This window comes from Amphiprion ocellaris, chromosome 18 (genome assembly GCF_022539595.1).
Source record: "Amphiprion ocellaris isolate individual 3 ecotype Okinawa chromosome 18, ASM2253959v1, whole genome shotgun sequence".
Classification (NCBI taxonomy): domain Eukaryota; kingdom Metazoa; phylum Chordata; class Actinopteri; family Pomacentridae; genus Amphiprion; species Amphiprion ocellaris.
Window position 1 is genome coordinate 7,808,076 of NC_072783.1, and position 25,227 is coordinate 7,833,302.

Below are 25,227 nucleotides of genomic sequence, written 5' to 3' on the forward strand. Positions count from 1 at the left end.
ACAAAAACGTCATAGTTTAGTATGTCGTCCAAAATTGGACAAAAACGTCATAGTTTAGTATGTCGTCCAAAATTGGACAGAAACATCATAGTTTAGTATGTCCTCCAAAATGTCACAAAAACGTCATAGTTTAGTATGTCGTCCAAAATTGGACAAAAACGTCATAGTTTAGTACGTCGTCCAAAATGTCACAAAAATATCATAGTGTAGTATGTGGTCCAAAATTGGACAAAAACGTCATAGTTTAGTATGTGGTCCAAAATGGGTTAAAAACGTCATAGTTTAGTATGTGGTCCAAAATGCGACAAAAACGTCATAGTATAGTATGTGGTCCAAAATGGGGTAAAAATACCATAGTTTAGTATGTGGTCCAAAATGCGGTAAAAACGTCATAGTTTAGTATGTGGTCCAAAATGGGGTAAAAACGTCATAGTGTAGTACGTCATCCAAAATTGGACAAAAACGTCATAGTTTAGTATGTGATCCAAAATGTCACAAAAACATGACCTGCTATGACATTTTGCAACTTACTAATTTATGACATTTTTTACAACATACTTATACTATGACGTTGTTTTCTGACACACTATACTATGACATTTTTGGACATACTATACTATGACGTTTTCTTCGAAACACTACACTGAATTTTTTGTTCAACATCCTGCGAAGCTTTTTTCGACACACTACACTAGGACATTTTTTGACATACTATACTACAGTATGACTTTTTTTGACACACTATACTATGACAGTTTTCAACTTACTATAATATGACATTTTTTCTGACATACTATAATATGAAATTTTTTTCAACATACTATGACATGTTTTTTACGACATACGATACTATGAAATTTTTTGACACACGATACTATGACATTTTTTCTGACATACTACAGTAGGACATTTTTTACTACACCCTATACTATGACATTTTTATTTGACACTATATTTTAACATTTTTCGAAACACTAAACTAGGACATTATTTACGACATATGACATTTTTTGGCACGCTATGCTATGACTTTTTTGACAAACTATGCTACATACTATGATTTTTTATTCGACATACTATAGTACGACATTTTTTTCCAACATACCATACTATGACGTTTTCTACAACATACAATACTATGAGTTTTTCTTCGACACGCTATACTATGACATTTTTTAGACATACTACACAGTGGCATTTTTTCTGACATACAATGCTATGACTTCTTTTTGCAACATATTTATACTATGATGTTTTTTCTGACACAGTATACTGTGACGTTTGTGGACATACTATACTATGACGTTTTTTTTCGACATACTATGAATTTTTTGTTCAACACAGTATGACGTTTTTTTCGACAGACTACACTAGGACATTTTTACGACATACTATACTATTATTTTTTTATTCGACACACTATACTATGATTTATGACACACTACACTATGACGTTTTCTTCGACACACTACACTATGACGTTTTTTTCGACATACTACACTATAACGTTTTGTCAGACATAATATACTATGACTTTTTCTGACATACCATAGTCTAACGTTTTTTTGACATACAATGCTATGATTTTTTTTGTTCGGCACGCTATATTATGGTGTGTTTTTTGACATACTATACAATGACTTTTTTTCGACAATATACTATGACATTTTTTTAGACATACTATACTATGACTTTTCGACATAATATACTATGGTTTTTTATTAGACACACTTCACTATGACTTTTTTCGACACTATATGACTTTTTTATTCGAAACTATACTATGACATTTTTCGACACGCTATGCTAAGACGTTTTTTTCGACTACTACACTATGATTTTTTGTTTGACATACTGTATACTATGACGATTTATGACAAACTATACTACGTTTTTACGACACACTAAACAATGACTTTTTCCGACATACTATGACTTTTTTACCGACACACTATACTATGACTTTTTTGACACGCTATACTATGCCTGTACAACGCACTAAAAAATGACCTTCATTATGACACTATACTTTGATGTTTTTTACGACACACTATACTATAACATTTTTCCAATATAGTATCCTATGATTTCTAAAATAGCATAAATTATCATAGTAAAGTAGTTCTTCTAAAATATAATAGGAGGTGAGTGGGTGAGGAGGCGACAGTAAAACCTACAGAGCAGCAGTCTGGTCTCAGTATTTGAGGATGTTTGTGTTTTCATTTTTAACAGCAGCTTCCTTCAACCTGTTCTCTGCTGAACAGTTGGTCTCCTCCTTTCTCTTACACTAACTCCGTCTGGAGTCTTCAGATCTTCCTGCTGAGACTCTAATTATTGCATCACGACGCTGTTTCTCACTGCTGTCGTCTTTGTGCTTTTCTTGTTTCTCCTGGAAGCTGTTTGCAGCCACGCTGAGCGCTCAGCAGCAAAAAGGTTCTTATGAATCAAAGGAGGACAAACAGGGACAGAAACCCACAAAGGAGACAACAGATCCACAGTTACTGTCACATCCAACAGCTCTGCTCCAACAGATCCACAAAACAAGACCTCACTCTGCTGCATTCACCGCATGAAAGTCAACGCTGGGACCTGACGTCATCTCAGCAGCTATACATCATTCATGTTCAGGGGAGTTTCTCGAACTCAACTGTTTCTCAGAAGAATGGGTGGAAACACGAGGGGCTGTATTTATCTTGAATGTGCAACAGAAACTTACAGCCGTTAGCATGAAAACTGCAAGAATCAGAAACTTTCCACAGCTAAATCCAGACAACAAATCCTCCGATGTTCAGCTCGTTGCCCATCCAGTTACCTGTACTGGTTGTAACGGTCCTGTACATCCACACAGTGCCTTCATCTACATTTACTGACCAGACTGATGCTCAACTAGGAGGAGCTATGCTGGGAATGATGGGATGTCATCCATTCCTTAATCGGAATGACAATGACTTACGTTTGAGATGCCAAACAAGCACAGTTTGTTCATTTTCACTCAGTCTCAAGACAGAAACATCTGTATAGGTGGACTGTGCTACTCTACAACGACGCAACACAATAAAGACACATTTGGACAAAACTGAGTTATTGTTTGGATCTGACTTTCTGCTTTACGATATGGACAAATATTCTGCCATAGAGGGACTAACTGCAGCTAGAGTCTTAGAAACAAAGGTAACTACACAGCTAACAGCAAAAATGTACTGCTAATGACAGCTACAGCCATAGAATGATAGCTAACTACAGATAAAGTCATAGAAAGATGGCTAACTATAGCTACGCTAAAGTCATAAAAAGACAGCTAACTACACAGTGAAAGTCATAGAAATGCCAATAATTACACAACTAAAGTCTTAGAAAGACAGCTAACTACAGCTAATATCATGAAAAGACAGCTCAGTATAGCTAAAGTCATAGAAAGAAAGCAAACTACACAGCTAAACGCTTACAAAAACATCTAAATACAAAGCTACATTCATTGAAAGACAGATAATTGCAGCTAAAGTCACACAGGGACAGCCAACTAAATAGCGGAAGTCATAGACGGCTAACTAGAGCTAACGTCATATAAGGATGGCTAACTAGAGCTAATATAATAAAAAGGCAGCTAGAATTCATAGGAAGACAGCTAACTACCCAGCTAAAGTCATACAAAGACAGCTAAACTACACAAGTAATATCATAAAAAGACAGCTAATTCCAGCTAAAGCCATAGAAAGGCAGCTAACTACAGCTAAAGTCATGAAAAAACGGTTAACAACACAGCTAATATGACCAAAAAAAAAAACATAAGTATAGCTAAGCTCTTATGAAGACAATGAACTACATAGCTGCATTTATTGAAAGGCAGCTAACTGCAGCTAAAGTCAAAGGGCAGCTAACTCCAGCTAAACATAGCTAACTACACAGCTAAAGTCACAGAGCGACAGCTAACTAAAGCTAAAGTTAGAGAAAGACAGGATACTACACATCTAAAGAGTTACAAACACAGCTAACTACAGCTAAAGCTCTTACAAGTACTGCTAATTACAGCTGAAGTCATTGAAAGACAGCTACCGATAGCTATTGTCATAGAAAGACAGCTAACTGCAGCTAAACACAGCTAACTACACAGCTAAAGTCATTAAAAGACCGCTAACTACAGCTAAAGTCATAAAAGTACTGCTAACTATAGCTTAAGTCACGAGCGACAGCTAACTGAAGCTAAAGTCAGAGAAAGACAGCTAACTACACAGCTAAAGAGTTACAAACACAGCCAACTGCACAGCTAAAGCCATTACAAGACAGATAACTGCAGCTAAATTCATGCAAGTACTGATAATTACAGCTGAAGTCATTGAAAGACAGCTACCAATAGCTATTGTCATAGAAAGACAGCTAACTGCAGCTAACTACACAGCTAAAGTCATAGAAAGACCACTAACTACAGCTAAAGTCATAGAAAGACAGCTAACTGCAGGTAAACAAAGCAAACAGCACAGCTAAAGTCATAGAAAGACAGTGTACTATGCAGCTAAAGCCACAAAAACAAGCTAACTACAGCTCAAGCTTGTCATTAACAGCGCTCTAACAGCTCTAACAGGTCAGACTGATCAATCTGCTGATCAACGGCAGGAAACTAACTAACGAGGAGAGTTTGATTCTACAGATGCTGCAGTTCACTCAATAACACTTTACATTAAAACACTCATTACTGTTATTTAGGTTTGTTTTCATCATGGAAAACAGGTTATCAATAAGCATTATTGATGAATTTAGCACCACAATGCTGATGTCACACTGATTATTCTGACACTATTGATTATACAGTGTCTCAGTAATCACAAATGAAGCTGTGAAATCAATACTGATCAGAAAACAGTGATAATGAACATTCACCTGGCCTCACCTGAGCGTTCAATACCTGGAGGAAAGAGCAGCATGGAGGAGGGGGATGTAGCGGAAAACATGTCGATGATAGCAATACAACTGATTCAATAGTGTGTGCGCCTGTGTTTTTTTGTTTGTGTGTGTGTGTGTGTGTGTGTGTGTGTGTGTGTTGTGTGTGTGTGTGTGTGTGTGTGTGTGTGTGTGTGTGTGTGTGTGTGTGTGTCCGTGTGTGTTCGGGGTTACTGGGGGATAAACACTAAAGAATCTGCTGGGATGTTTATCATGCAAATGGCTGAATAATGGATGCGCTCGGAGCCGATTTGTCTCTGACGCTAATTTGTCATCGGCTTTTTGGGAGATCTATGAGCACAATAATGTACAACACACACACACACACACACACACACAGAGAGAGAGAGAGAGAGAGAGAGAGACAGAAACACACACACAGTAACACACTCTCTCAGCCTGACTAATTGGTGTATTGTGGAGCTGCTGTTCAGTAATGTGTAAACAGAGGAGTGTCTTTGCATGTTTGCCTGCTGCGATAAAATAGGAGTGTGTGTTTGTGTTTGTGTTGCTGGTGTTAAATTATCAGAGCAGACAGAGACAGCGAATTACAGCTGAAAATATAAAAAAGACAGCTAACTACAGCTAGCATCATATAAAGACTGTTAACTACAGCTGAAATTATTTTTAAAAAGACAGCTAACTACAGCTAAAATTTTTAAAAAGACAGCTAACTACAGCCAGCATCATAAAAAGACAGCTAACTATAGCTAAAATTTTAAAAAAGACAGCTAACTACTGTTAGCATCCTGGAAAGACTGCTAACTACAGCTAAAAATGTTAAAGAAAAGATTGCTAACTACAGCTAGCATCATAGAAAGACAGATAACTACAGCTAAAACAAAAACAGCTAAATGCACAGTTAAAACTACAAAAAGACAGGTAACTACAGCTGACATCATAGACAGACAGCTAACCACAGCTAAAGCTATAAAAAATACAGCTAAGTATAGCTAATGTCATAGAAATACAGCTAACTACAGCTGACGTCATAGATAGACAGCTAACTACAGCTAAAGTCACAGAAAGACAGCTAACTACAGAAAAACCATTTAAAACAGCAAACTGCACAGCTAAAGTTAGAAAAAACACAGCTAAGTATAGTTAAGGTTAGAGAAATGCAGCTAACTACGCAGCTAAAGTCACAGAAAGACAGCTAACTACAGCTCTAGTTATAGAAGGACAGCTAACTACAGCTAAAGTTATAGAAAGACAGCTAATTACAGCTAAATACATATAAAGACAGCTAACTGCAGCTAAAGTTATAGAAAGACAGCTAACTACAGCTAACATCTTAGAGAGACAGCTAACTACAGCTAACATCTTAGAGAGACAGCTAACTACAGCTAACATCTTAGAGAGACAGCTAACTACAGCTAAAATCACAGAAAAAAAGGTAGCACAAATAAAACCATAGAAATATTGCTCACTACACAACTAAAGTCATAGACAGACAGCTAACTACAGCTAACCACAGAAAAAACAGCTAACTGCACAGCTAAAGTAATAGAAAGACAGCTAACTACAGTTAAAGCTATAAAAACTCATGGAAGACATATTTAGTTTCTTTTTGTTATTATATTTCAACTATATTTTTCTCCTTTTGCCTACTATCAACTTAAATACGCATTTTGTATTTATAACGCATTGGGAGGTTATTGTCGCAAATTTGCATTTAAATTATTTAGGTTTATTTGCAGCTGTAACCTGAAATAAGCTGCAGAATGAATTAGCTTTTATCTTCAGAGCAGTTGGGGTTTTTCATTTCATCTTATTTTACCTCCAGCTGCTGTTGTTTGTTTTCAGATGTTAAATGATTGAATTGTTTTTACTGTTTTCATTATTTTGCTAATCGTTCCTACCAGAGTTTCTGATTAGTGTGTCAGCTTCGCTTATTTGTGACTGTACCTCACTGTGTTCAGACTTCAGGTGAATAAAGTTTGACTGGATTCAGACTTTAGATAATAGAGTTTAACTGGATGATTACTACCTTTCGTATGCCCTCAGACGGACTGGACACTGAGTAGTCCATGCCGTTGTTCTTGCTGATGGTCCTCCATAACTCAGCGTAGGTGCTGTCCTGCTCCAGAGGGTTGGTTCCTTTGTTCCTGAAGTAGTCGTAGACGGCAGAGTCCCTCACAGTGCCGTAGTCCACATCGATCTGCCGGGCCAAGTCCTGGAAAGACCTGAAACACACCGTAAACAATACAGTCTATTTCACCATCACTGTCTCTGAAACCTCTTTTTGAAATGTTAGTTTATTTGCATGATTACGGCTTAGTTTGGGCAGGTTCAGCTATGTTCTGGTGCAGAGTTCGTTTAAAGCTTGGAGCAAAAACACCTAATTGCGCAGGGAAAGTCACAGACAAAAACAGCTAACTACAGTTAACGTCATAAAGAGCGAGCTAACTAGAGCTAAAGTCACAGGACTATAGCTGACTGCAAAGCTAAAGTCATAGAAAGAAAGTTAACTACAGCTAATGTCGTAGAAAGACAGCTAACTAGCGGTAAAGTTATAAAAAAAGACAGCTAGCTAAAGCTAAAGTTATAGAAAGGAAGCTAACTACAGCTTAAGTTATAGAAAGACAGCTAACTACAAAGCTAAAGTCACAGAAAGACAGCTAATTACAGCTAATGTCATAAAAAAAAGACAGGTAACATCGGTGAAAGACAGCAAACTACAGCTAAAACCATAGAAAAACAGCTAATTGCACAGCTAAAGTTATAAAAAAAACACAGCTAAGTATAGCTAACATCATAGAAAGACAGCCTACAGCAGCTAAAATGATAGAAAAAACAGCTAACTGTGCAGCTAAAGTCATGGAAAGACAACTAACTACAGCCAACATCATCGAAAGACAGCTAACTACAGCTAAAGTTATAGAGATAGCTAACTACAGCTAACGTCATAGAAAGACAGCTAACAACAGCTAGATTCATAGAAAAACAGCTAATTGCACAGCTAAAGTCATAGAAATACCACTAAATACACAGCTAAAGTTACAAAAAGACAGCTAACTGTGCAGCTAAAGTCACAGAGAGACAGCTATGACTGTGAATGACCATGAATAATTATTCATGTATTTTTTAAAAGTTTTTTTCTTTAAAAAAACAGTAGTGGCATCATGTAAACAAACTGAACAAAAACATCACCGACATATCCCTGACTAATACTTCCTTTTAGCACCGTAAAATTCAGACACAGATGCATTTTTGTGTGTTTATTTCCATAAAAAAAAACAACAGTAATATTTAGGAAACAAACTGGCATTTCAAGGAATATGAATAAATAAATAAAATATGAAAATACATGAATATTTAGTATGAAGGAAAAATTACTCTTTCCCCATTCTGAAGTCACTCTCTGCTGACTCTGCTCTGGTCAAGGTTAGACATTGTGTATTCTGGCGTGACTAAGCAGACTAGTTATCTCCATATTGGTCTGTAATCTAAATCTGACCTTCTCCCAACTACAATATACAGGAGGTCCTCGACTTACATCGGAATTCTGTTCCTATGTCGCAACGTAACGTGATTTTCGCCGTAAGTCGGAACACACATATGTACATAAGTACCTATGTCACTCACCTTTCCTAACAGAGTGGTAAAATCATAATCATTCGTCTGTCGGTGTTTCGCCGTTCTCCGAGCATTTTATTATATCTAATTTCACTTCCATGGAGATGGCTTTCCTTTTCTTCAAAGCACTGCCTTCAGAAGAGTCTGACTTACGCTTGGGAGCCATAATGAAGGGCAAAAAGTTTATCAAAAACAAAACACAAATGAAAGCGAATGTAGCACAATCTAATATGGCGTACAACTGGTGAATGTAAACAAAGCTATCTTCCTCCTATAGTGCCGCCGTATTCGTCTACTCTGCTCACAAACTAGTTCCTGTGGGAAATTTGTTTTAACGTCTCAAACGCTGTATGTCGGAATGAGAGAACGAGGCTTTCTTAATAAATTAATGGGAGATGGCGATGTAACCACGAAACACTGGACGTCGTAAACCAAGGACCTGCTGTATACCCAGAGATCAGAGAGAATCATCAGAACTGATGCTGGCATTGCTTGCATGTACTGCTGCTCTGTTGGTGTCATTTCTCTGATATCAGTAAACCTTCCTCTCAACCTAAGTCATCTGCGTCTCCAATGTGTCTGCCTCGACATCGCTGAACTTCCACAACATTTAGTAGTTATCAGGACTGATGATATGATATTTTTTGCCATTTTTTTCTTTGTCTAGGACATTTTAGTTTATGGGAACTGTTGAGTAACTTCTTAAAACTGACGTCTGACTGGCTTTGGTTGGTTCTATAATCTTTAGTGTTTTACATTTCTAAGTCTGTCATGGACTAAATGATCCCAATGAATGATGAAGTCTGAACTGTAGTTTCCCGTGTTGCTGTATTTTTGTCGGTTTGTGTTTCTCCTCTGCAGAAGCTCGTCGTGATATTTTCTGTCATGTCGGCTACTTCGGATCAAATGACAGAGTTTCAAATGAACTCAGTGAAAAGAGGAAACACTGGAGTCTGAAAAGCTGCACAAAAAATAAAAAGAGAAAAATGCTCAGGTGAAGTGGCTGTTGTTGGAAAATTGCATCCAAGTCGAGTTGTTCAGCGGAGGTCTATTTTTTAACCCGCCTGGATGACAGTTTGTTCACTGGAGGGTTCAAAACCAGCTGCTGCGGATTTTTCAGATCCTTCTGGTTTGTTGTTGCTTTACAACATGGTTTTATTTAATTTTATCAGCCATCGGAGCTAGGGGGGACATTATATATATATATATATATATATATATATATATATATATATATATATATATATATATATATATATATATATATATATATATATATATCTCCTAACCCTATGTCTTTAGAAGTCAGATTTATCAAGTGCTTTTAGCCTTAAAAGGGTTAGGGTTATGATTAGGTAGGGCTAGGTGGGGTTAGGGTTAGGTAGGGTTGGGTAGGGTTAGATGGGATTAGAGTTAAAGTGAGGGTTAGGGTTGTTTCACGAAGGTAAACAAATGGAATCACCACATTTACCTGACATTTCCTTTTTCCCTCATCAATTACCATTTAACATTTAAACAAACATTTGTGTGTCAACTGATTTATGCTAATTCCATTAATCTTAAGCTCCATTGTGCTTAAATTTTGGTTCAAGTCTTCAGATATTAAATCCAGCTTTTTTTCATTATTTGTTCCGCCTCTTCAAGATGAAATCATCAAATTCTGACACTTTTTTGCGGAGTTATTGCAATATTAATATAGTTCATTATTAGTCTCTTCTGTCCTGATGTTCTGTTTTTACAATAAACTGTGCAGGTTCACTTACAATCCTTAAATAAGTTTGTTTTAGACATTAAAGTTTGTCTTTTAATGAAGAAAAATCTTTTACTGTGATATTTGTTGAGTAATTTTTTTACCAACGTTAACTGGGAATGAACTTCTGTGGTTGCTAACCAATAGTGAACTTTTTTACTTCTAAATTATGTTTGTTTTTGTGTTTCTGTCTCCGAAGAGAACTTATGTTATCATCACTGGAAATTAGTCACTAACTAACCAGAAAAAAACAGCAGTTTGGAGCCAGAAGGTGATGGTTTGTGTTTGATTCATGCAGGGGAACATTTTAATTAATGTTAAATAAAAAAGAAAACAACGATGGATCTGAGGAAGGTTTTGTTCCAGCAGAAAGATTCTGTCCAAACTCGGAGGATTTGGAGGTTAAACTTGGACTTCAGTTCTGTTTTCTTTCTTTAACTTTGTTTGACTTCACCTAACCTGAGATGAGTTTTAAAAAAAGTTTTGTGTCCTGAAGGTCGCAGTGATCTGGAACGGTTTAGTCTGAACTCAGTGTTTCTTATAAAACCACAAGACGTGACTTTAAGCTGATCGTTTTATTAAAGCTGCTAATTTAGGACTGTTTAGTAAAATCATTTTGGACAATTTAGACAAATTTAATTAATATTAGAACCATTTTGCATAAATTTGGACAAATTTTTAATTGTTTTGGATGATTTGTGAGTGGTATTGGACATTTCTTTGAGTCATTTTGGACAAATGTTATTAATATTAGAAGCATTTTACGTAGGTTTGAACAATTTCAAATAATTTTGGACAAATTTTGAGTCATCTTGGACAGTTCTTTTGTGGTTTTGACAACTGATTAGTAGTCAATTTGGGTCATTTTTGAGTTATTTTGGGACATGGTTGGTAAATTTGGACTTTATTTTTAACTTATTTTGGATGATTTGGACAAATTTTGATTACAATTAGAACCACTTTGCGTAAATCTGGACACATTTTAAATCATTTTGGACAATTTGTGAGTCGCATTGGACATTTTTTGAGTCATTTTGGACAAACTGTGAGTCATCTTGGACAGTTCTTTTGTGACTTTGATAACGGTACTCATTTTGGGTATTTTTTTTAGTTATTTCAGAAACGTTTAGAGTGATTTTGTTGATAATTTTGGCTTTGTTTTGGACAATATTGAATCAGTGGATAATTTTTGAGACTTATTGGGACATTTTTCAATCAATCAATCAATCAGTCAATCTTTATTTGTCATTGCACACTTTCATATACAACGAAATTTCATTTGAGCTGCCTGTCAATGACAGCTCCGGCTGCTGCGCAGTGCTGCGCGCACCTTTCTTGAAGAAAAAAAGAAAAAGGACATGTTGGGATCTGGGTAGGGATAGCAGAGGGTTAAAGAAAAAAAATCAGTCATTTTGGACTTTCTTTTTAAATCATTTTGGATAATTTGGACAAATTTTGATTAACAGAACCATTTTGCATAAATTTTGACAATTTTTAAATAATTTAGGATCAATTATGTGTCATTTTTGATTAACATTAATGCTACCAAGTTTTTCTAGAGGTTTCACACTGCATTGAAGAACAGTTGGAAAATTGATAACGACGATTTTTGGGAGGTTTTTACAGTTTGCAGATGACAAATTTTGTCATTTTGGTGATTTTTTTTGTAAAGACAATGTATATTTTTCAACTTGCTGGTGAGTTTTGGGGTTCAGGGGATTTAGAAAAGTTGTAAAAAGACAGAATCAGTTCCAGTTTTCGCATAAATGTCGTGCAGAAAGCAGCTTTACAGGCCAAATACTGAAGTTTTCAAACAGTTTTCTCAAACTTTACATTATTTTTGCTGTTTGCACCCGAAGCCATGAAACCCAACCGAGCTTCACTGCAAACAAAACCAACCCCACTGCGATTCTTTGACAACAAGTTAAAAGACTGGAGTCGCCTTTTTCATCTCTGGAACAATCAAACTTCTGCCTCGGAGCTCTGTCCTCATTGTCATTCTCGATTCCTGTCAAACAGCAGGTTCAGTTCAGGAGCCAGGAGAGCTTCTGTTAGATTCTTTTACACAAAAACCGGACTATAAATCAGCCTTTTTACCTCAGTCTGAACTTCGAGAGCGTTTAGTTTTTAATGAGCGCTGACAGAAACCTTCCTCGTGAGTCCAGAAAACGTTTACTGCAAAACAACAACCTGGAAAACTTCCAAACAAACTAATAAAATGTTAAAAAAGTCAAATGTAAAAGTGCAGCATCAGTTCTGGCCTTGATCCGCCTCTCACTGCTGCTCCCCCGACGCCGTCGCTCTTTAAAAAATAAGTGGAATTATTGAAAACAGGTTCAGTATTTGAACCAAATAGCAGAATGTTGGAGGACAAAGAGCATCAGATGGAGTCTACTTCCACTACATCCACAAAACCAAACTGAAAATAACCAGAAAATACCGAAAAAAATCACCACACTGAATAAAAACTAACTGTAAAGGCCATCAGAGAGAAAAACCACCACCAACGTCAACACAAAATCTCCCATTTATCAACCAAAGTTCAACAGATTTACACCAAAACTTCACGAGTTCTTCCTCTGGCTGTGTTTCACCTCTCCACCAAGTTTCGTTCAATTCGGTTTAATAGTTTTTGAGTAAACCTCAAACAAACCGATCATTTGCACCATTTAACAGCTGATATAAGCACGTTTCACCAGCAGGGGGGGCTCGAGCGTCACTGCAGCTCATTTTAATACCAAAAGTTTACATTATCCAGAGTTTATTATCAATAATATCAGTTTCTCATTTTATCGCCATTTAATTATCAAAGAACGCCAAAAGGCCAAAAAACATTGTTTAAAAAAAAATAAGAATGAATCAATTTATACTTTTGTCTCCACTTAATTATCAAATAATGGCAAAAATATTGCTTACAATGATATGAATATGATTAAAATTAACCTTTTTGCCTCTGATTTTACTAGTTGTTATTTGTAATTTAACAAAACAGAGAAAATCTGTAAAATAATTCTATTTTGTCTAATTTAAATAAAGTACAATACAGTGTCAACATTATAAAAGAAAAAATTCAGATTTTTAAAAATGCAGATGTTTAATTTGGACATTATTTTATTATTATTATTATTATTATTATTATTATTATTATTATTATTATTATTAGTTTAATTATTTTACTTTTTCATAGTAAATTAATACTTTTTTAGATTTGATTTCACTAGAAATGATGTGTAATTTACGAAAACATGGAAAATCTGTAGAATAACAGTTTAAAAAAATTATTTACTTTATAATATACAAAGCTATTCTTTAAAATAACTAGAAATCTGTAATGTAATGATATTTAAGTATTTCCCAGATATTGTGGACAGTTGATGCATTCCTGAGGTATAAAGGAACCATTTATGCAGATTTAAAGCTGTTTTTTACATGAATGTATGTAGATTTGTTAGATTTCTTCTACTGCAGGATGAAAGACTCTGATCCACCTGCAGCTTCATGAAGCCGACTCCTGTTTCTCAGTAATTTTATTCATGAGGAATCTCTGAAACCAAATGCAAATCACTGCTGAACTCCGGAGCTCTTTGAAACTTTTCCCTCTCGAGCGGCAGCGTTTGGACGAACAAACCTGAGACCCAGAGGTCGGCTCGGCGCTCGGCAACAACAAGAGGTTAAATGTGAGGAACGAAGCCGACGCTGCTTTAAAATGCATCAAACACTTGAACCAGCAGCCGCCGAGACGCTTCTACACTGAGGAAACATCGAGAGTCTTTTTATTTTAGCAGCAGATTCATCCTCTCTGGGGCTCGATAAGTTAGAGAAATCTGAGATTGACTTTAAGATGAACAAAGTGTGTCTCGCTTTTTTCATTTTGTGTCTCGTTTTTGTCATTTTGTGTCTCATTTTTGTCATTTTGTGTCTCATTTTTGCCATTTTTGTCTCATTTTTGTAATTTTGTGTCTCGTTTTGGCATTTTGTGTCTCCTTTTTGTCATTTTCTGTCTCATTTTTGTCGTTTTGTGTCTCGTTTTTGTCGTTTTGTGTCTCGTTTTTGTTGTTTTGTGTCCCATTTCTCCACAGTGTCCACTCATTTTTAAGGTCCCTGGAGGTCTGAGGACGATTCCTGACACAGGAAGGGATGAGTGACGGTCATCTGGTGGGTAGAAAGACGTTTCCTGACGCTACCAGCTAGCAGTTTGGTAGAACCATGTTGGGCTTGTTTTTTCTTGGTGTAATGAACGGCTGCCTTGGAGATCTTCAGTTTTTTGGCTACCTGTCTCTCACTCATGCCAATTTCCAGCAGTACCAAGATGGCTGCCTTTGTGGCTTCACACGGTTCTTTAGTTTTAGGCATTATGTGAGAGCTGACAACTTCTGAGTTGTGCTACAGCTTGAATGTCAGCAGGAAACCACTCTAGGACTTTGCATGTGCTGCTGATGACATGAAATGTCCTCTATATACCCTGGGAACACAATGAAGCTGAAGGATGTCAAATAGGACATAAAGTATTATGGAATCAGCTGTGTTATTTGTCGTGTTCATTGTACTCTTCAGGTAATATACCTTTAGTGGTACCAAGCATTAAATTAACAAGAAATTGAAGAAAACAAGGGTGGTGTGATCCTTTTTTTCTATGACTGTATAAACAAGGGCAACTATCTGTAAATAAATCCAGACATAAAACACAGAAAAAAGTTGTCTCATTTGCTTCTCAGATGTTATAAAAGAACAAATTCCTGTCAAATTAAGGCCAAACATGAAGATGTTTTATAACGAAGAAACGTCTGTCTGACATCTGTGTTCTTAAACTGGAATAAATAAATATTTTTTACTGACACGGTGTTTGTTAGTTGTTCTGTTTGGTTCTAATCTATTGATGCGGCTGCACTTCTTCTGTTTCCTCAATAAAATCCGACTTTATCCAGTTTTAGCTGCAGAGTCTGGAGTCTTTAAAGCTTGAACATCATAAAGACAAATCGAACTTCAGCAGTTATTTGATGAAGACTGTCATTTTGTTGTCTGCCTGCATTAGTTTGGATCGTTGTTTTGCCTTTAGTCGTCCTTCTGTGTGGTTTAATCTCTGTTTGCGCTGAACGTTTGCATCCATTTCTGTTTATTTAGCATCACTTTGCATCTTGGTTCCGTCTCTCATTGGACTTTTTGTGTCTCTTTGCCTCAGTTTTGGATCTGTTTTTAATCTCTTTCTGGTCATTGTCCATTAATTTGTGTTCATTTTGCTTCACTTTTTTGTATTTTGCAGCTGTTTTAGTTTGGTTTTGTCTTTTTGTGTCTTTTTGTTGCTGTTTTCTGTTTGTTTTGAAGAATATTCTGTCTCTTTCCTGCTGTTTTTGCTCAGTTTTAATCTCTCTCTGGTCATTGTGCATCAATTTCTGTTCATTTTGCATTATTTTTATTTGCTTCTGTCTCTCTTTTGTCGATTTCTCCCTCTTTCTGATCTTTTTGTGTCTCTTTTTTGCTGTTTTGTGCTTTTTTTCTCTGTTTATATTAGTTTGCATCTGTTTCAGTCTCTTTCTGGTCATTGTGCATTTATATAAATAAATGTCATTTTGCATCACTTTTTTGAGTTGTTTTGTGCAATTTTGTCTCTAGTCGTTCTTTAGTGTGTCTTAGAAGTGGTTTTATCATCTGCTTGTGTTCATTTTGCATCTATTTTCATTTGTTTCTGTTTCTCTGTGGTTGATTTGTGTCGCTATCTGGTCATTTATTTGTCTCTGCCGCTGTAATTTTGTCCTCGTCTGCTGTTTTATCTGTTTGACGGGGTGTCAAAAACCTTCAGTAAATATTAAATTAGTCTGACTCTGAAGCCTCCAGTTCAAAGCTGTCCAAACACAAGGACGTTTACAAGTAGTCTCTCTGCTTCTGCCAACACAAATATGATCGATGCCGAGCTTTTCTTCTCATGAAAGAAGCACCAGAAATATTTAGAGTTTAGCCAGTCGTGTATCCATTATACATAGATGCAGTTTAAAGAGAGTGAACTACATGAACTGTGTGGTTTAAACACACACAGGATAAAAAAAACGGTCAAAATGTGTGTTTGCGAAGAAAAAAATAAGAATTCAGCGTGTTTGTTTGCTGTTTTTCTAACACGCGTGTGCTTGTGTTACCGTATGGCGTGGTCCATGCGTGACACGGTCAGATACGCCGCCAGGTTGGCCGTGTACGACGAACACACGATGAGCGTGAAGAGCCACCAGCTGCCCATGACGATCCTCAGAGCCACCGAGCTGACCACGCCATCGCCGCCTGCACACGGAAAATACATACATGTCAGACCTACGAACACGCAAGTTACATACACGTCAGAGCTAGGAACACGGAAGGAGTTTAGAGAAGAAAAATGGCTGCAAAGAGACTCAAAACAACACAAAAAGTGCTGCAAAATAAAGATAAATACATGCAAAATGCCCAGGAAGAGATTAAAACAGATGCAAAAATGATGTAAACAGAAAAAAACTGCAGCAAAGAGAGAGAAAATTTTGCAAAACAAACACAAAACAGCAATAAAGAGACACAATAAGACCAGAAAGAGATGGAAATCAACCACAGAGAAACAGGAAACAATTAAAAATAGATGCAAAATGAACACAAAAAGATGCAGATTCGATGAAAGCAGAAATAAAACCACCTCTGAGACACACAAAAGTAAAACCAAACGTGAAAAAAGTGATGCAAAATGAAGAAAAATAAACGCAAACTGATCACAAAGACACAAAATCACCCCAAAAAAGAAGAAAACTGACTAAGAAAAGACACAAAATCATTCCAAACAAACATCAAGAGCAACTAAATGGTGGCATAAAGACAAAAAAAGACCAGAAAGAGACACAAATCGACCACAGAGAGACAGAAAACAAATAAAAGTAGATTTAAAATGAACACAAACGGATGTAGATTCAATGAAAGGAGAAATAAAACCACCTCTGAGACACATAAAAGGATGACTAGAGACAAAATGGTTGCAAAGAGACACAAAACTACACAAAAAAATGATGAAAAATTAACATTAATAAATGCACAATGACCAGAAAGAAATTTAAACAGATGAAACTAATATAAAAAGAGAAAAAACATCAGCAAAAAGACACGAAGGAGACTCAAACTGACCATAATAGAGACAAAACCAAACTAAAATAGTTGCAAAATACAAAAAAGTGATGCAAAATGAACATAAATACATGAAAAATGAGCAGAAAGAGACTGAAACAGATGCAAAACTAACAGAGAAAACATCAGGAAAGAGACAGAAAATTGCTCAAAACAAGCACAAAACAGCAACAAAAAGACACAATAAGATCAGAAAGTGACAGAAATTGACAAAAAGAGAGACAGAAGCAAATAAAAATGATGCAAAATGAACACAAATTAAAGCTCAATGACCAGAAAGAGATTAAATCTGAGCACAAACTGCATCAAAGAGACAGAAAATGAATCAAAACAAACACTAAGAAACACAAATCAACCATAATAGAGACAAAACCAAACTAAAATAGTTGCAAAATACAAACAAAAGTGATGCAAAACGAACATAAACTGATGCTGATTCAAGAAACTAGAGATTAAAACACACAAAATGACAACTAGAGGCAACATGGCTGCAAATAGACACAAAACAACACAAAAAAATGATGCAAAATGAACCTAAATACATGCTAAATGACTGGAAAGAAACACAGAATGATGAATAAAATAATAAAATGGACTAAAAAAGACACAAAAACATAAATAGATGTAAAACCAATGTAAACAAAGATGCAACAACAGCAGAGACTCGTTAAACAATCAGAAAGTTTGGAAATAAGATGCAAAACAAACTCCAAAAGCCACAAAACAGCAACAAAAAGACACAAAAAGATAATCAATCAATTGGAATACTTTTTAAATCAATGAAAGTCTAAGTTCTGTGATTCCAGCTTCTTAAAAGTGAATATTTTCTGGTTTCTTTCCCCCTCTGTGACAAAGATCTGTGGACAAAAGATATTTTTTGGACTTTGGAAAACACATCATTTTTCACCATTTTCTGACATTTTACAACTAATTAATCATGAAAATAGAACAGTTTAACGAACAATTTTAAAGAATCTTTAGTTGCAGCCCAGTGTGAACCTTCATCAAACCAAACTCCATCAGAAAAACTTCTAATTTAAATCCAGTCAGATGATCGAAACCTGATTTTTAGCTCTGGTTTGGTCGCCTCCAGCAGGTTTTAGAATCAGGATGAACTTCTGTCAGATCGGTTGTTATGAGACGTTCAGTTGGAGGTTTTTTAGAGCTATAAATAAACTATAGCTCCAAGAATTAGTCAATTAACACTTTGACAACTACTTTGATAAGCTGAGTTTACTAATTTGAGTAATTTAAAAAAACAAACAAACAAATAATTAATCAATCAGTTGTTATGTGACTTCAGTTGGAGGCTTATTGAAGGTGTTTGAGAGACATGAATGAACTTTAGCAGCAACAAATAATCAGTTATCTGTAAACCAACACTTTAACTGAGAACTGCTTTGAGAATTAATCAGTTTGAAGAACTTTTTAATGATTAATAGCCTAAATTATGTGATTATAGCTTCTTAAAAGTGAGTATTTTCTGGTTTGGTTCCTCCTCACTGACAGGAAACTGAAGATCTTTGTGATCTTTGGCTTTGGGAACCACTGAAAGACATTTTTCACCATTTTGAGACCAAACAACTGATCAATAAAACAGAAAATGACCAATAGATGAATGGATGTTGAAAATAGTCTCCAGTTGCAGCCTCGCCATGCTTACAGACTCTTACAATCGCGTTTCCTCTCACCTTGCTGGACAAACGCTCCGTAGACGATCCAGATGGCGCTGTGCAGACTTCCCGATCCGACGCCGTTGGACGGCTGCCCCGGTGCATTCTGGGAGGAGGAGCGCAGCGCCTGCAGCCGGTTGAGCAGGAAGATGAGGACGCCGACCACCGGGATGGCGGCGGCGATGCAGGCCCAGACGGCCAGGTCGAAGGGAGCGAACAGCGAGAAGATGTTGATCTTCTCCTCGGGCTTCCTCAGCAGGATGCCCACGCTGTAGTCCAGGTAACGTTTGCTGAAGTCCACCACGTTCTCACGCTCAGGTGTGATGGTGATGGCCGACACCGCCAGGTCGGCTCGCTGGGACCGAGAGGAAACGGTGGGTAAGAAACCTGACGGAAACTAGTGATCTAAGGCAGTGGTTCCCAACCTGGGGTCCGCGATTTTTACATTCTGGATAAAATCAGAGTAACAGACTCGCTGTGTCATCACAAGTCTACCTATAAAACATTTTTAAAACACATTTATTTGGTCTTTCTTCAGGTTGGCTCTAGTTGATCCCGATTCATTAGTTTGTGTTACAGTTAGAAAATTACTGACGGAAACGGTGTCTGAAAAACGCAAAACGGGTGAAGATTCATCAGTACCTAAAAACTCCGGCTATACCTCCAGAGTTACCTTAAATTTGGTTTTATTAAAGGACGAGACAGAATTATGTTATTTGTAGTGAAATGCTCACAAATGACAGCATGAAACCAGCGAATTACGGCGACGTCAGGAAACAAAACAGTTCGGTAAAGTCGGAAAGATATTCACAAATTCGGACTTCCGGCATCAATAACTCATTAAATATACGTTGTCTAAACATAAACGATGCCTCTTTTCCATCGTTGTAAGGTAGACAATGTGCTACAAGCCCAGTTTAATCAAAAGTATCTGTCTTTCAAGCTACAGAAATAACATTGATGTCTATGAGCAGCTGGCTGTGTGACGAGTGAACAGGGACCGTCTGCAAAATGCAAAACCGCTGCAAGCAGCGAAGAGACACAAATATTCAACAGATTTACTGCAGCCAGCAACTGACTCCTGCTGGTCATACTACAACTCTTGGTTTGATATTAAATATTTTTTCTCATAATTGTAAGGATTTTTTTAGTTAAAAAAAATAAAAAATAACCTAACTCTTATGCATTGTAGTGTCAACAAATTTACTGCAGCCATAAACTCTCTCCTCCTCGTCATAGTACAACTCTTGAACTCTTGGTTTGATATAAAATATATTTTTGTAATTTTAGGGAATTTTCTATTAGTAATACAATTCAATAACTTCCCTCTTATGTTTTGTAGTGTACTTATGTGGTTGTGGTGGTGGTGGTGGTGGTGGTGGTGGTGGTGGTGGTGGGGCGCTGGGGCTGGGGTGCAGCTTATAGGGGGGGCTCCAAGCCAAACAGGTTGGGAACCACTGATCTAAGGGCTTAAAGACTGAATAATCTGACCTGGTGATGCTTCAGATGTTACTGGTCGACACAAGTTTAACCAACTGGACCCCAAAACCCATTGACTGGTTAAAATGTTGTCATTTTTTAAAAAGAAAATCAACAAAGTTCCCCTTTTATCTGAGCCTCAAACTGTAAAAACAGGAAGAATCAGCAGTTCCTGAACTAATCCTGGGTTACTTTCAGTTTAGTCTTAACAACAACAGAAAAACGACCAAATCAAAGCTAAAAACAGAAGAAAGACATAAAGATAGATGATTGGATCCTCATTTTTAGCTCTGATTTTAGCAGATTTTAGAATCAGGATGAATTTCTGTCAGATTGGTTGTTATGAGACGTTTTTATAGGGGGATATTTCATCAAAAATCACTACATTCTACATGTCTCATTTAAAAAAAAATACCAAAAATTACAAGTTTACAGTTGCCAGACTTTGTAGAAAACTAAAAACAATTGCACTTTTTGGTGCCATGAAGCCTTGATTGACTCAGTTACAACAACCAGTCATTTGACAAAAATTCTGTGACTTTTCAGTTGAACTGCAGGCAGTGTTTCCAATTATTGTAAAATTTAATAAAAAAATCTAAGAATTTCAACGTTGGTTTTTATCTTTTTTATGATTTCTGCTAGCTTTTTACAGGTGTAAAAATGTAATGCCCAAAAAATGCCCAAAAACTCAGAGGTGAAACATCAATGTTTGCATAAACTTAGATTTTCTATCAGTTATCCGACCGTTTCATTCATGGTTTCATTGGATTATTATTCTTAAATCGACACCTCGCTGTTTTTCAAAAGGAAACTTTACATACAGATTAAGCAGGTTACTATTAGTATTAGATGAGTTTTACCTTGTTGATGAGATCCCCAATCATCCCGTTCCACGATCCGTTGGGAAGCTGAGATCCATATTTACTGTCTGCGACCTGAGAGAAAAGACGGATAAAATCTGGTGATGCAACTCAACGCAACGATGCTTCTTAAGGCTGGAAGGGTTTATTTTGTGGAAAAACCTTCTAAATATGTAACTTTGAAACAGAGATGAGTGTTTAGAAGTTGAATCGATAACCAGAGAGAGGCTTTAAGGTGTTTTTTTGGTGACTCTTGCTCAGCGCTTCATGCGGTGAAGTCTTCAGACCGCTCAGCGTGAAGAAGCTTCAAAGAAACTCAGGAACTTTGTAGTCGTGACTTTAATCCTCGTGTTGTCTTAGGGTCAAAAACGATCCAGCCACTAAGTTTAATAGCAAAGAAAATCCCCCAAATTACCTTTTTTCAACTTGACATTCCATGACTTTTCCTAAGTGACCCCAACATCAGAAAAAGTCAACCCTTGTCTCTATTATTGCATCCGTTATTTTATTTTGTTCTTATTATTGTCGTCAGTTATGCTCCTTATGGGTGGGAGCAATGACTCTAAAGATGTGACAAGACGAGTATGTTGTAGTTGAGTTTTGTTGTTGAATTCCATTGCACAGTACACTGTTGTTTCCCATCAAAAAAACCCATTTAAAGCTACTTTCTGCACATTTCTGGTACTTTCTTACGATACACAAGTACTATCTCTTGCTAAACAAATAATGTTTACATCCATGCAGTGCCTTTAGAAACAATAATAGTGATAATAAACCTCTACTCTAGTAAAGAAAACAGTTATAAAATGAGTAATATTTTAAAAAGGAGTGGGGTGTTCAGGTCTACTAAGGTGTTCAGATCTTCTAAGTTGTTCAAGTTTTCTAAGGTGTTTAGGTCTTTAAGGTGTTCAGATCTCCTAAGGTGTTCAGGTTTTCCAAGGTGTTCAGGTCTCCTAAAGTGTTCAGGTTTTCTAAGGTGTTCAGGTCTCCTAAGGTGTTCAGGTTTTCTAAGGTGTTCAGGTTTTGAGGTTGTCGAAGTTGTTCAGGTACCCTAAGGTGTTCAGGTCTCCTAAGGTGTTCAGGTCTCTTAAAGTGTTCAGGTACCCTAAGGTGTTCAGGTCCCCCTAAGATGTTCAGGTCTCCTAAAGTGTTCAGGTCTCATAAGGTGTTGAGGTCCCCTAAGGTATTCAGGTATCCTAAGGTGTTCAGGTCTCCTAAGGTGTTCAGGTCTTCTCAGGTGTCCACTGATTAAATCCAGTCTTTTTGCCCCCTGAAGAGGAAAAATCCAGACATTCACAAAGTTTGTGATGTCTGACAGGTTGTTTCTTCATGTAAAATAGATTTTGAGTAGAAAATTCAATGAAGCTACATCATTTTAGAGGCTCAGTGGAGGCGAGGCATATTTTACCCTTAGAATGGGGGGGCGTGTTCAGGGTGTTAAGACCACAGGAGGGTAAAGATAGTGCAGGAAGTTTAGCAATATGCTAAAATCTCAATAGTAAAACCAACAAACCAAAAGTGTAATTTGACATCATTAAACTAACTTTTAACTCTAATACGGGATGTTTTCTTTGTTTTTTGTGGCGTTTACTGACACCTGAACAACACCTGGGGGCGTCGCTGAGCCTCACCTGGTAGATCTCGTATTTGAAGCCCAGGATCTTGGCGAGGGCGTCCAGCACGTCGATGGAGAAGCCTTTGTACCTCTTGGGCTGCCCGAGGATGTTCTCCGCCACCATGACGAAAGGATCCTCCTGCAGAGAGCCAGACGGAGTTATGGGATGTCGGCGTGTGCTCAACAAAGTACAGCTGCAAGCTAAAACGCTGAAAACAAAGACGGATAGGTGAACTTTAGAGAGTCTTTGAGAGGAAATCCAGAGGAGTGAAGCCCAAAGGAAATAGAGAAATAAAAGTTTTATTGTATACGGTATAAAGTTCTCAAACTGCAAACAAGGAAACTTTCTATGGTTACAGATGGTGACAATAAAACTTCCGACTATCCTTTCAAACTGTAAATGTACTACGTGATGACAGGGTGCAGGAGCCTAATTACTACCACTTCAAAATCAAGTTTATTTATATAAAGTACACAGCAGTGAGTACAGTCAGGTTCAGAATCATTGAAACACCAAATGATTGAAAACTTAACAACTTACAGTAATCAGATTACTTCTAAGTTGAACAGCTGGTATTTGTTCTGATGTCAGATTAAAAACCAACAGTTACATTCACCTTATTCAAATTAAACATCTCAGCAGGAATTCAACGTCACAAGTCTAAATCTTGTGTTTTTTCAATACTTTGCATCCTCTGAATCTGTTTTATTGGAACTGGATTGGAAGTTCAGCTACACACTTCTCCAGGTCGGGTAAAAACTCTAAAATATCCCTCTTCTTCAATCTTCTCCGGATTGGGAATCATCTTGTCAGCCAGTATTTTGGTTTATCTACAGACATTCATCTAAAAATATCATCTCCCCAACACCTCTATCATCACTGTCAGGACTATGCATTTACTGTGGTAGTCAAGAATGCTTTGTGTCATGAACTTTGTGTTTGTTTTACGTGTTTTTGTGGTCATTTTGCGTTTGTTTGTGGTTGTTTTATGTCTTTTTGTGTTGGTTTTGCATCTCCGTGCTTCACTGTCAGGACTAACCATTCACTGTGGTAGTCCTGGTCAGGACAAACATGCTAGAATCCATCTGAGCCCAACTCATTTACTGTATCTTCATCTGACCAAAGAATGTTCTCCAGCATCCATCAGGCTTCTTCTCACGTTCTTCAGCAAACTTTCATCTGGAAGTTTGGTTCCAAGCAGCAACCAGGTTTTGTTCTTGGTTGAAGTTCTAGGTCCAGAACTTAGAAAGTTCTGCTGTTCGTGGGTCATTTTAGAGCCATGCTAGTTAGTTAGACTGGAGAATGGCGGTCTGTTTTGCTAAAAAGTCATTTTGGACAGTTTTTTAACATTCTGAACAAATGTGGAGTCATTTTAGATATTTTTTTAGTGATTTGAGGCAAGTTTTTGAAAATTTTTTGAGTCATTTTGGATACAATTTGATTCTTTGTGGACTTACTTAAGGAACAATTTCAACACTTTTTGGACAACTTTTGAGAAAATTTGAAAAGGAAATTTTCTGAAAAAGTTGTGAGGCATTTTCAACACATTTTTATACATTTTGGACAATTTTTTTTTTTAAAACCTATTTTATTCTTTTTCAATCTTTAGGAAGTCTCACATTTAGATTTTTTTTCAGTTTTTCGGGCAATTCTTTTCCATTTGAAGCCTGGATGTAGACATGCAGATAGACACAGCTCATTATATAACCATGTTCAGGAAGCAACAAACATTAAGAAATCGATTTGTAGAGTCAAATAAAATACTATAAAACAAGATAGATCAAATTTTGAAATAAAATAAAGTTAAAATACTTATATTAAGACCTTATATAGACCTTTTAGAACACCAACATCCTGAGATTTTTACTAGTGACTATATATTTACTGAGTATTAGAGGTTATTGTTATTTTTGACAATTTTCTGAGTCATTTTGGACAATTTGTAATTAGTTATGGAAAATCTGGGAGGCATTGTTAGACAAAGACAAAATTTGAGTCCTTAAGACCACTAAAGCTGCTGAAAACATGTAGGTGTTGAGATTTCTACTGTTCACTAAGGGTTTGCTGATGCTGACGGTGCAGTAAAGTGAAAGTTTTCCTATAATTCAACAGGGCGCTGAGTTAAATGAAGGTAGGAAGTTCCTGAGCAGACAGTGAAGCGTTGCAGCTGCAGGGATGAAACCTGGTTGGAGGTATTAGTCTCGCTT

At 36.7% G+C, this 25,227-nt stretch overlaps 1 protein-coding gene across 3 annotated transcripts in view; it reads right to left on the reverse strand.

Moving 5' to 3' along the window:
• The window catches only part of grid1b (glutamate receptor, ionotropic, delta 1b), a 693,674-nt gene that overhangs the window by 28,450 nt on the left and 639,997 nt on the right, over positions 1-25,227 (reverse strand). For all 3 annotated transcript variants that reach the window (XM_055004576.1, XM_055004575.1, XM_055004577.1), the window contains 5 exons: positions 23,036-23,158; positions 21,405-21,479; positions 19,084-19,420; positions 16,393-16,531; positions 6,926-7,121 (listed from right to left, as the gene is read on the reverse strand). In XM_055004576.1, coding sequence (XP_054860551.1) covers positions 6,926-7,121; positions 16,393-16,531; positions 19,084-19,420; positions 21,405-21,479; positions 23,036-23,158 — 870 coding nt within the window. The remainder of the gene's footprint in view (positions 1-6,925; positions 7,122-16,392; positions 16,532-19,083; positions 19,421-21,404; positions 21,480-23,035; positions 23,159-25,227) is intronic.